The sequence below is a fragment of the Oxyura jamaicensis genome, chromosome 1, assembly GCF_011077185.1.
Source record: "Oxyura jamaicensis isolate SHBP4307 breed ruddy duck chromosome 1, BPBGC_Ojam_1.0, whole genome shotgun sequence".
Lineage (NCBI taxonomy): Eukaryota > Metazoa > Chordata > Aves > Anseriformes > Anatidae > Oxyura > Oxyura jamaicensis.
Genome location: NC_048893.1, coordinates 193,263,962 through 193,276,639, shown reverse-complemented (window position 1 = coordinate 193,276,639; position 12,678 = coordinate 193,263,962). Strand labels below are relative to the sequence as shown.

The window sequence follows — 12,678 nt, the reverse complement described above, 5'->3', positions numbered from 1 at the left end:
ATTGTCAGCTTCACTTCCAGTCTCAATTACCTCCTTGTACACAACATATGTAAAGGAAGAACCATCTTGTAGGTAACTGACCAAGAGAGAAATTCGTGTACTTTTAAATACAAGTGCTGATGCTTGTCTTCCCTCCTTGTTTAAAGAATATAAAAAGCCTGATAAAGACTATTAAATTTCACTAGATTTCAGTTAGAGCTTTTTTTCTAAACTGAAGTTTTTTCCTTCTTCTCAACAACAGATTTCTATGTATTACAATCGTGCTGTAGAAAAACAGAATCTTTTCTTAAGAAATTAATCTGAAATCCTAATTTGCAACAATTTGTAGACAACCCAAGGTACCTAATCTTCCCAGAAATCTAAGTATCAAATGCAAATGTTAAATTCTGTCTTTTTTGTGCCACAGTCTTAATTATTGACATACCCTGAAGGACTAACATGAAATATGAATTTATGAATAATTTTAGAAGGACACATTAATGTTTTGACAAGATTTTATTGTGAAACATTGGATTTAGAAAAGGTACAAAATGTCAACAGTCAGATGTGTGCCAGTACAGTATTTCAATAGTCTATACATGTGGACAGCTGAAGAGCCTCACTGCAGAACGCATATTTAGACATCCTAGCTAAAAGGGGGCCGCAATATTCACGGGCTTAAAATACATAAATAACTTGAGCCAAAATGGCCATTACTGGTCAACGCTAATCAACATCTGGAAACAGGCTAAAAAGCACAATACATTACAACAATCTCCTTGCAGATCCACGTTTAAAGAACATCAGTTTATTATGTCAATAACCTACAGCTCCAGGACACTATTTTCAAGATCGGGATTCAGTTGGCTTGTTTAGAACTTTAAAAAAATCAAGTTAAAAAATGAGGTTATGGAACAAAAAGAGCAGGTATTTAATTAGAACTAAATACTGTGAAGCCCCTAAAAGTTTTTGTTTTTGTCTGGGATTATATAAAATGAATTACTTCTTATACAGAACTTCAGTTTGATCCTTTAAAATGTCCTTACTGCAGCTTGAACAGGTATCAGTAAGTGATTCTAATTTAAATATTTCAATTTGCTATGCAGTTTCATGTTTTAAAACCAATTTCACCAAACGTGGGTTTCCATTCAAATGGAAAAAAATAGTATCAAAATACTACTCTGAATTAACGAAAGTCATAAATTTGTATATTAAAAACCAAAAAAGACTAGCATCCCAAAAGGATAGCAGCATTCTCTAGCCTAGTTTAGGAATTTTAAAGAAGGAGAATTTATAAACATACGAAGTTGACTGTAGTGTATAAATATACACGTAAACCATACAAAACAAGCTAGCATGATTTTTCAAATCATTCACTAGCCTGTCACTGCTGGAACTTGTTTGAACTGCTGAAAAGGCATTCACAGCTGAGTACATAGGTGGACAGCCAAGTAACTTTAGTTACTTGTAACTTTAGGTACAGTTCTTTTATTAAAAGGTGAGTAGCTTATTCTACACAGTTAAACTTACTGAAATACAGTTACCCTGTTATCAGCCAGTACCCAGAGCTGAACTAAACCTTTACTCATGTATGTCTACTTTGCTTTATGCTGAGTTGTAACTCACCTTCCTGAACAGAGACCTTGGGGTATATACTAGGTTATGGTTAACAGAAATTTCTAAATATGACTGATGTCCATAAGGAGCAGAGTTAAACCTAAACTGATGTAATTTAGAATCAAAATCTACCCCAAAACATTAAAACACCCTCCCTCTGACAGCATACCCACTCTCCATTTCAAGATCATTAGTTCTGGCTACTCTTTTCATGTTGTCTGTCTTTACCAGGGGGTGAGAACCTTGCAGTTCATTAAGAAGAGTAACCATAATTTAGAACTAAGTAATTAAATCAGACAGTGGGGAATATATATTTAAATTTGAGTGTATATTGCTAATTAAAAATGTTACATTGGGGGTACAATGCCTGCCATGGACTTAAAATTATAGCACGGTGCCAAATAGAGAGAAATATAAACAATCTGCTAAACTTTAGTGTCACAAAAAAAAAAAAAACAACAAAAAACATTTCTGTTTTTGTTCAGGACGTGTTTGGCATGAGCAGCACTAACAAAACTCTACACCTCACAGACAAGCTACAAAGGTTATCTAAAGCCAGTACTCACTGTCCATGAATTAGCTAGCTCTTGATGCTGCTTCAAGCACTGCACTAGCCACTTTGATCTGTGATTCAGATTCCTCTGTACACACATTTATATTTACATAAAACATTTATTAAACATCATTTTAAAACATAAAAACCTTATGTACAAAATACCAACATTCCTATAAATAAACAGTTGGAGAAAGGCACTTGCAAGAAAAATCTACAGTAAATCTTACAAAAAACACGCTGCCTCTGTTACTGTACAATAGATAATCTTTCAGTAAATCCCTATCACAAGAATGTAAAACACTAATTACTTGTTATAACTAAGAATATAACCGTTACAGTTGTATTTACAAATACATATAGGTCTTTTTTTTTTTAAGTTTCACTTGAGCACCATGTTTTCCATTCTAAATTTGTATTTTGATACAAAGTAAAAGAACAGTTGCCAGAAACCAGTGTTCAGCATCACTGCGGATTCATAAACTTTTGGCTGACATCCATACAGTTTAAAAGACTCAGTTGCTGTTTTGTAAAAAGTACACCTAGTTTGTTATTGCATGTTGTCCTTTTAGAGAGAGCACTGCTATGTTCTCTATGCCATTTTTAATACTATTGCTGGCAAAAAGTTTCCAATATAAAAAAAATAAAAAACATTCTTCAAGCCAGTTGAAGTATTTTATCTGAACAGTAACTAAAAAAAGCTGCTTATTAATTATAAAAATGTGTAGGAAACACGCCAACTAATCTGGTGTGCAAAAATATTTTTTCGACTACACAGGATTTTAAGGGCTTCACAGAATTACTCAAATTTACGTTGAGTAGTAGACCCCATGGATAACCAGTTCCTCAAGGAGACGTTAATATACTCCCACTCTTATCAAACTTTTTACCCTTTGATAATGCTGCAACCTGCTTCAGCAGTTCTCTGTTTTTGGCCTGCAATACAGGTAAAAAAAAAAAAAAAAAGTTTTATGAATTACTGTAAAGCCTCACATAGTACTGCCATGCACTAATTTCTCATTGCATTTATGAAACAAATTTTCAAAACGTACATGCTGAGAATATTCAAAGACTTGGTATGTGTATTCCAGGTTTAACAGAACAAGCAAACACATTTCTTGCATAGCAAAATTCAGTGTCTGAGGTATTGCACTGAACATCTGTTCATTCAGTGATTTATAAGGCAATTAATTCAGGTTTTCTTCCTGTCAAAGTAGACACATAGTTTAACATGAAATATTTAACTGTTGATTGCATTATGCTAAGACAAAAAATCAGATCAACAGCACACTGACAATTGATGAAGTATCAGAGGACAGACAAAAACCAAAAACCTTTTAGAAAGCTCTTGATGTAAGCCTCTATCTCTTCAAGTTAGAAAGCAATTCTTATGGTAAGTTTAATTTGTATGGAGATTTTTGACTGCTGTACAATGCATACAAACTTAAAGATAGGAATGATCATTCCAGACTTGTACTATTTCACTTCAGTGAGTGAACAGCCTGATACATAATTCCATATGAAATATTGCTCAGCTATTAAGAAGCAGCTACTTACCTGCAACTGTTCCACAGTTTCCTTGTGAGCTTTCTCCATACTGTTCATTTTTGTCCTCAAGTTGGACTCCTGGTACTGGAAGTCTGCCTTCAGCTCTGTCAACTAAAAGCACAAATTCTGTGAGGATTCCTTGGACTGCTGCGGTATGCCTTCTAATCAGTCTACAGAATCTTTATGGATTATGGATTATTTAGAGTAAAGTATGCAACCAGAACTTTCAGGAAATTGTGCCTCCTTCCTGAGGGTCAAATCTCCAGAACCTATGGAAATGTCTCGGTGCCGCGCATTTTATCCAGAAAGTCAAACAACACCAGTACTGCAGTTGGTAAGCACTGGCAGTGACATGGCTGAGATCTTGACTAAAATAAAAGAAAAATGAGTGTTGCACAGTACTACAGAGCTGGTGTGCTGAGTGGCTGGTTTTGCCCCAAGTTACACATTTGAAAGATTTTCCTTTTGGAGCACTCCGAACTGTTGAGGCACTGTCCTTACAGAAACCTTAGGACAAGAATCTCCCGCAAATACGGCTCAAGACTGGTATTTGCAGACTTTTATCTAAGCAAGCATCTTTATATTTACTATTTCACAGTAAAAAAAAGAAACAAAACCCCCACAATGCATCAATTTGTTGTAAACTTCTCACATACGCAAACACTGTATTGTGTGCTCAGCTCTTCTTCCCCTGCCCTAGTAGCTGAAGAAACTGAATAGCTCATGCCTCAGGAACTTTTAGGTTCAAAAATCTCTGAGGTTTGAACAAATAGTTTTAACAGTGGGGATATTAAAATTATTAAATGCTCTCCCTATGGGAACAGCATAAAACAAGTTACTACGCAGAAGTAGGTGACACTTCCTTACCTAACCCATTGTTAGCTTTACCCAGCAGATGAAATTAAAAATAGGCAAGTGAATTTCCTACTGACTTATGACCTTCTACAGGCTTTATAAGAGAGAGATCAGGGCCTTAATGCCTGTCCTTTGAAGAAACAACCTAAACAGTATCCATGACAGACTACCCATCTCTTTCACGTTAACCACTTAAAGGTTTGAAATAGCAAGCAGTTCTGAAACTTAGCAAGTATATTATAAGAGTGATACTAACTAAAAAGGTTCAATACCCTTCACACAAGAGACTGAAGCACAGAAGTTCAGATTCTGATCTATAGCTTCAAAGTGGAAGCAATTTCCTAATTTCCTTTTGTGATCAACATTCCTAACCACTAAATTTTAATATATACCACCATGCATATCTATAATCAAATTTTTAATTGAAAACATTATAAATGTAATTACTAATATAACTTACTCAATCCTGAACAGACTCTAGAGCCACCATTACGGATGGTGTCTTAAAAACATCTAATTAAATAGATGGCAAAGAACTACACTCTAATAAAGGCTAAATGAAGCACGCATTTGTTGCTATTTCTCTTTTCTTGCCAGCCATTAGGTTTTTTGAAAGCTGAACCTCTTGTGTGAGTTTCACTGCAGCCATTTGGGCCTAACTATATTTTGCTTCATTTTTGTTGACTGCCAGGCAGCTAATTCAAGCTTCTCTTCCAGTCGCTGACCAAGACTTGGTAACCTACAGTACACGTATACTAACAATATTTTTTAAAAACTAAACAATTTTCATGCATTGTACATGTACATTTGTACACCGTCTCATGAATTATGGCTACAGTAGCTTAAATTTAAAACTAAGCAAAAACTATGCAAAACTTGAAATGCTTACTACTCGTATTCCTCCTCTTATCTCGGGTGCCCATCAGCCTAGAGAGGTAATTTGGGACCTTTGCTGTGATTCAATTTAAAATATCTAAAACACAAAAACTACTGTCCAGTATTTTATCTGCCACCTGTGGCACATGCTGCCTGAGTAACAGCGGATCAGATGGTGAATTTCTAGATGGCTGAGGTAAGGCAAGGTGAATTCCTCTTTGACTTAGAGCAAGAATAAATTCAAGATACAGTTTCATGAATATATATGATATATACGATATATATATACTTATCCTTTAAAAGGTTAAGATCTGATTAGTTACAATAAAAATAAAAATCAGATGCAGTTTTTTTAATCTCACCATTTTGACGTTGCTAACAATCCACAAAATAGACAATAAAATTACAAAGTTCTCCTTGAGCAGATGAAATGTTTACCTTTTTATCTTTTTCTAAAATAGTCTGATCTCTTTGCTGCAGAAGACGTTTAAGCGACATTACTTCTTCTTTCAGCTGACTTATGAGAACAAAGTTGTCAGTTCCCCCACTGTCTGCTGATTGATTTATAGAGCTACTAAAAATAGAAAACAATAATTACTTGCAACATCAATAGTAAAAAACAGTTCATTTTTTCAAAGTTCGTATTGTATAATTAATAATTCCACAAACATCCTTACGGACTAACGCAAAAAAGTATGTACCTGACAGAAATGGATGCAACTGGCAAATTACCTTACTAATGGCACACATTACATACACCTGCAGAAATATAATTATTAGCTTTGAGGGGGACAAATAGCTTTTGACTGAAGCAGCCACTCTTACATTTATTCCAACTGTTTGGTCAGAGACAGAATAAAGATTCAGTCTCACACTTAAAGGCCCAAAAGACTTCTTTAGATACTAGGTTAACATTAAATAGCCGGTTCAACCCTGCATGTAATCTAAAAAAACAGTGATATTAGGGAATACTATTTCATTAACTGTTGCCTTGTTATTTAACCTTTAATGTTGCCCCAAAGAGCCTTAAAGAAGGAATGCAGTGCCAGGTTTCTGCTAATAAAGTAATTTAGTTGACCGACAGCACTCAGATGCCACCCAATAATGTTTGGCCAGACAACAGTTTCACCTCCCTCATTCTTCAAACATAAAGGAAAAGGAAGGACCTGGCCAAAATAGTGCTCTGTTTGGTTGAAATGGTTCAGCTTTACAAAAATATAACTTTACCTATCTCCATTTGATGGCTTGGATTCCAGTTTGGGTTTTTTCTTTGGAGTTTCATTCTGAATAGCTGCAGAGGATTTATGGCTGAAATCAAACAAAATGTAAACCTAAAGCCTTGTACTATGTAACTCTCTATTATCACCATTTGGTACATGTAAAATAACTAACTCATGCTCCTAGCTGGAATGCTAGAGACTAGACAGAAATGCAAGAAAAAGAAAGTCCTTTAAATAAAAATTGCAAGATAAATTAACAAGAAGTTAACAAATAATATCATATTTACCTCTGTTTCCATAGTCCCTGATCTTGTTCTGGACTCAGACTGCTGATTCTGAAATATGTGAAATGTACTTGGTAACTGACCAAACACCATTATTTCTAAGCTACTGAGAATTTTGTAAATAAAGAAAACTACCAATTTTGGATTTTCAGTTGGGCAGTCGTATTGCCTGTGATCATACTCATGACCACTCTTGACATAATAGTCTGCACTCTTGACATAATAGTCTGCACACTAAAAACTATATTTTAACTAAATATTCACACTACCGCAAGATGCAAGGGGTAGATTTCAAAAGTGACAGTTAAAGCTTCTTCTGATATTTTCCCAATTTTTGTGTACTTCATATTGCTAATCGCGTGCTCAGCAAGCTGACCTAAAACAGCATTCTTGGGATTCCCATACTGTAATATGAACATTGCCTAAAATGGTGCTTATGTGGTGGCATATAAGCAACGTTAACTTTTGGATCCCTGAAAAGAACTTTTTCAACTCTAAAGACATGTTTACAATAATTTAAAAAGTAACTTTGCTGAACAGCATTGACATAGGAACAGTAAAATTTAGAAGACTGCACTGAATCAAACAGTTCAATGATTTTGTATTTTGTATCTTGTATTATTCTCTCACCTCAACAATAACTGAAATGGAGAGGGAAAGAGATTCTTACTTACTGAACTACAAGCAATGGACCCGGGGCAGGATATAGAAAACGTTGCTAAGCAAGGAACATTAAGCATATCTCTATACAGGTCATATTTTTTTGTAACTCTGGAATATATTGGAAGCTCTGTATTGTAGTAAAGAGAGAACTTTTTAAATTTAATCCTCACCACACCTGTCACATGCATTAAATTAGATGTTGTAATTTGTAACTCAATTGTCAGTGGAATAGAGAACAGAAACAGTACAATAATTGTCTGTATGCCAAGAATAATTTTCTTCCTCAAGTGCCTAAAAAGTTTTTTGTTGTTGTTGTTGGTTTTTAATTGTGAGCATTTACATTTCTCTTCTCCTCATCCTCAATATTACTGTAGCTTATTTTGCTCCTATCTTTATGCTGCGCTTAGTCGGACAAGTTTCAGTCAAAAACAAAAAAGCACTGGAAAAGTTAAGCTTGAGGAATGAAAAAGTTTGCGTGTCTTTTCATGACAGGGGTCATTATCACTGCAGCTGTAGTATTCACTATCCAACAAAATACAAAAACCAAAAGAAGTTCTAAAGTTACACTGCCATAAGCCTGTCAATGGAAATAAAAATAATGACAGCTATTGTACTAGTATAAGAAACAAATCAATCCTGGGAGGCGTGATTTGATAAGCTGGGTATCTAAATTAAAGCTGATATGCTGCTTATACCACAGGCAGAGATGACACGCTGAGAAAACTTGCAGGAGATTGGACAGATCTACGTGAAATGTTATCGGTGACAGTAAATGAACTGACAGCGTTATCTTCCTGCGTCTTCCTAGGACAGCCACTCACAAACTGCCTCTTCCAGGAGGATGTGATTAAAACTAGCAAAGAGACGCAAACTGCTCACAGATCAACGGTGATCCCCTGCCTTTCCTGCTTCTCCATTTAACCAGGATGTGCACATAAACAAGGCACAGTGAAGTAAGTTCGGGAGCTAGTACATACATGGTAACTGCGTGCCACATAGCAGGTACCGCACAGCAGTTGCTGCTTGGAAGTCCAAGTTTATCCCCAAGTAACTTGTTTTTTTGCAGCCATCCTGCAGGTATCTTTTCTAGACCTGCTACCGATCGTAAAATCAACAGGTTTGATGGCCACCACGAATTTCTGCACTTGGCTGGCTTCTCTTCAACCAAATGTTGAGAATACAAAGGTTTTGACAGACTTTGACAGACCTTCTGCTCCTGAGTTTGATGCCGTATTTTAAACCACATTTCTTATTTCCTTTACTTTGATCTCAGTACTAACAGCACACTGAATAAGAAGAGGTACCTAAAGCTACTTCAATTTTTGAAATACTTACTTATGATGACTACTGCTGTGACGATGGTGGTGGTGGTGCTGGTGGTGGTGTTTCGAATGATGCTGGTCTTTCTCAGTAAGAGATGAAGATGAGGAGTTAGAATGTGAAGATCCTAAACTCTTCCTCTGTTCTTTCGTCTTCTGTAGCACTCGCTTGTAGGACAGGGTGCAGAGCCAACACAACAACTTTCCATCAACCTGTTGGGAAATAAATCATACGGGTTTTTTTCCCCACATATACTTGCACTAAAATGATGCATTTCAATATTTACTATCATTATTGTTATTATTTGCAATTGCTTCAATTAGTCTGATATCTTTAGGAAAAATCCAGACATCCTTTTGGTACAAAACAGCACTACTGTATCTCCAACATACACGTGTTATTCTTTAATAAAGTGAAGCTTACTCCTTTTCCTTTTGTCATTGGAAATTACGGCAGAAGGCATTCTTAGCAAATATTGGATTTACTCTGTATCACAGAAAAGACAATAACTTTTATAAGGGGCAAGTCATTTTTAGCTTAGACACCGTGTAACCTCTCTCAACCCATGGTACTCCAGGCAGAATCAAGATGTCCAGCCAACGTGTTACTTGTACCAAGTAAATTCTTCTGTAAAAACAGCACTAGTCTTGGGTTCGGGCAAGAGGCTTTTGAGGTCATTTCCTCAGCACCTTCTGGAATGAGAAAGTGGCACTCACCAAAGCTATTTAAGAAAACACGGGGAGGTTAAAAGGACTCTGCCTCTCTGGTGCTGTATTTTAAGGCAAGGCAGGCAAATTGGAAGAGGTAAAGTGACAGAATCAAGTTAAGGACATACGTAAGAGGCAATGGATAGGGAAATACAAAAAAAAAATCAAAGCACCAAGAACTATTCAGCTGCTCTGCTCCCAGCGACCACTGCAAGAGTATTCTTAAGCCTACTTAAAAAAGAGTGATTTAATTTAAAATAAAATAGCCCAGTAGTGAATCTAAAAACTGCAAGTTAATGAACGTAATTCAGATACTGCAAAGCACAGCATCTTTAATCTAATATTAGTGAACTTGAACACTCCTGTTCATCTGTCTTTTATGAAGCAGGAACATCTTCTTTTGTCAACCTAAGCCATTACAGCTCTGGAACAAAGCCTACCTTCCTTCTTCCCTCTTCTTTTCGATCAAAAGCACACTGCTGTTTGCACTGTTCACACGTCTGAGGTGGGCCATACTTCTTTTCTGAGTTGGTGCAACGCTGACATTTTGTGCCAATAAACGCTGCAATAATATTACAATACTGACAAGGCTTGGGCTGGAAAAGAGGTAAGTTGAACTGAGGTTAGTTCACTCCAGAAACCGGAAAGCATTAACACAGTTCATTCAAATCACACGATGCTTCTAAACTACTATGGGTTCATATGGTATGCCTTAAAAAAAACTTTTTTCCTGCCTTTTGTGTCTTTAGTAATGACAGTAATAGTCCTTCAAAGATCAAAAAACACTGCACTTTCCATGAAAGCTCACATACAAAATCAGTGAAAGAAATACTTTTTGATTGCTATACCCGTCTTTTTTTTTTTTAAAAAAAAGGATGATATTTATCTCTCTGTTTTACTACATTACTAAACAAATTACGTAAATTTAAAAGAAGAGTAATCAAGCCATTTTTAGACTTCGGAGGTTCCGAAAACATCCCTCTCCACTCAACTACTCAGGGATTTGATAGCCCTGCACCTCCAGGATGTGTATCTTCATCTCTGCAATTCTGTAAGAAACTCAAAAAAAAAGGAAGCAACAAAAAACACCCTTCAGGCACCACTGGGACAGATAATCAAGTTTCTGATCAGCCAGTAAGCTAGAGTTATATACTGGTAGAAAATAAAACTCCTGACAGTTTTCAGAGGTCAGAAATAGCTGATTATCTTCCCTGCAGTTCCCTTTTTTTGATGAAATACCAATAAAACATAGCTGGATCTGCCCTGTTCTTAATTGCGCTACATTTTCAGCTTTTCAAAGGATGTTCTTTGTTTAGTTTACATCATTTACATTCACAAAATGCCTGACTACATACCAACAGCTGTTACGTTTCTCCTGTAAGCTGAAATTCATCTAGTGTGCTTGATGGTAAGTATGAAGAAGTTACGGGCTTTTGTTTCCCAAACAAGATTATCTTGATACCTTCTCTAAACAAGTGTCTGCAGGGCACTCTGCTACAACGCCTGCGTTCATATATTAAAAAGGTTAATTTCTCTAACGGAACCGACGCTGAGATTCAAGATGGGCAAATGCAAAGTAACATGAATAAAGTCAATCTTTTCTACTTAGCAGCTTAAGATGATTAATGCGCCTCTAAAAATTGAAGACTTACATAATATAAGCGATGTGGTATGATTAGATTTTCCCATTTACCACTCATTAAGAACACAGGCAGCTAATAGTCTTCCTGCTGTCAAGCGTGCATTCATGAGCATATGCAAAGAACTACTTTACATGCGTAAAGTGAATTAACATTGTTTTTGCTGTGAATAACTACATTGCAGTTATTCATAACTGTTAAACCACACATAACCACAACGGCTTTAAGTCTGAAAAAACAGAAACTGTGAGCCGTAAAGGAAACGAAGAGCTGCCTGTCGTTTTCATCACCTTTCCAAAAGGTTTTATTTTTTAGCTCTGAAAGCTTTTTAATTTTAGGAGGTTAATGGATCTAAGTTGAGCTTTTAGAGCTGAGAGATGGATGGATCTAATCTGAACTTTTAGAACTGAGAGATGGATGGATCTAACCTGAACTTTTAGAGCTATGAGACGGCTGGACCTAATGTGAACTTTGAGAAACAAGAGCCTACTCACCGTTCCGAACTGCTTGACGTTCTGGGCACACTTCTTGCATATGGTGTTGGTTTTGCTAGAGACACAAACGTACAGATATTGAACCAGCCCCTGGTTACTCACTCACGCTCTGTCCATGGGTGCTGACGGCATGGACCAGGTGCCCCAACACCCCCCAACCCCAGTACCTCTCCTGCTGGAACTCGGAGCGGCAGTAGGTGCACTTGACAACGGGGTGCGCGATGCGGCACTCCTGGGGGGGAGAAAACACCGGGGTCAGCTCCTTCTGCCGGCACAGGCGTCCGACCTCCCTTGAGTCCCAGCCTCTCCCTCCCTGGCCTCCCCTGGGTCCCAACCTTCCCCGAGCGCTGGTCTCCCCTGGATCCCGGCCTCCTCCGGGTCCCGACCTCTCCCTGGCCGGACGCCCCCGGGGTCTCAGCCGGGTGCTGGCCTCCCCCGGATCCCGGCCTCCCCCTGCCCAGCCTCCCTTGGGTCCCAACCTCCCCCTGGTCCCGGTCTCCGCCAGCCTCAACCTCTCCCGGGTGCTGTCCTCCCCTGGATCCCGGCCTGCCCCCGGTCCCAACCTCCCCCTGCCCGACCTCCCCCGGGGTCCCGGCCTCCCCCTGCCCGGACTCCCCCGGGTGCCAACCTCCCCCCGGTCCCGGCCTCTCCCTTGTCCCGACCTCCCCCTGGATCCCAGCCTCCCGCCGTCCCCGCCCCGCCCCCCCTCACCTTACACAGCTGCTGCCCCTGCGACAGCTCCTCGAACGGGTAGCGCTGCGTGCACTTGGTGCAGGCGTACAGAGCCGGCCCCGCCGCCTGCGCCGCCGCCGCCATCCGCGCCTCTCCCGGCGGGGACGCGGGGCCCGAACCCGCACCCGGACCGGGGGGCGGGGGGCCCGAGGGGAGGCGCCCCCCGAGGATTGGCCTTCGATTGGCCGAG

At 38.6% G+C, this 12,678-nt stretch overlaps 1 protein-coding gene across 2 annotated transcripts; it reads right to left on the bottom strand.

Moving 5' to 3' along the window:
- Window positions 1-476: 476 nt before the first annotated feature.
- On the bottom strand, window positions 477-12,636 carry FAM76B (family with sequence similarity 76 member B). Of its 2 annotated transcripts, none has more exons than XM_035328436.1 (10): window positions 12,468-12,636; window positions 11,924-11,988; window positions 11,757-11,811; window positions 10,063-10,218; window positions 8,931-9,127; window positions 6,936-6,983; window positions 6,656-6,736; window positions 5,867-6,002; window positions 3,707-3,808; window positions 477-3,085 (listed from the first exon to the last, which is right to left on the bottom strand). In XM_035328436.1, exons 1-10 carry the CDS (start codon window positions 12,570-12,572, stop codon window positions 2,996-2,998), a joined length of 1,035 nt encoding a protein of 344 aa, XP_035184327.1. In that variant the 5' UTR covers window positions 12,573-12,636; the 3' UTR covers window positions 477-2,995. The 2 variants fall into 2 exon arrangements, with proteins under 2 accessions (XP_035184327.1, XP_035184334.1); XM_035328443.1 differs by having other exon boundaries at window positions 5,867-5,999.
- Window positions 12,637-12,678: the final 42 nt, after the last annotated feature.

What these genes read in the sequence shown, in the direction of transcription:
- FAM76B (XM_035328436.1), bottom strand. Translation starts at nt 12,572, where the DNA reads ATGGCGGCGGCGGCGCAGGCGGCGGGGCCGGCTCTGTACGCCTGCACC. An exon ending in CACAGCAGTAGTCATCATAA is followed by an intron (nt 6,984 to 8,930) that starts GTAAGTATTTCA and finishes CACATATTTCAG; the next exon opens with AATCAGCAGTCTGAGTCCAG. An exon ending in TTTTAGAAAAAGATAAAAAG is followed by an intron (nt 3,809 to 5,866) that starts GTAAACATTTCA and finishes TTGTGCTTTTAG; the next exon opens with TTGACAGAGCTGAAGGCAGA.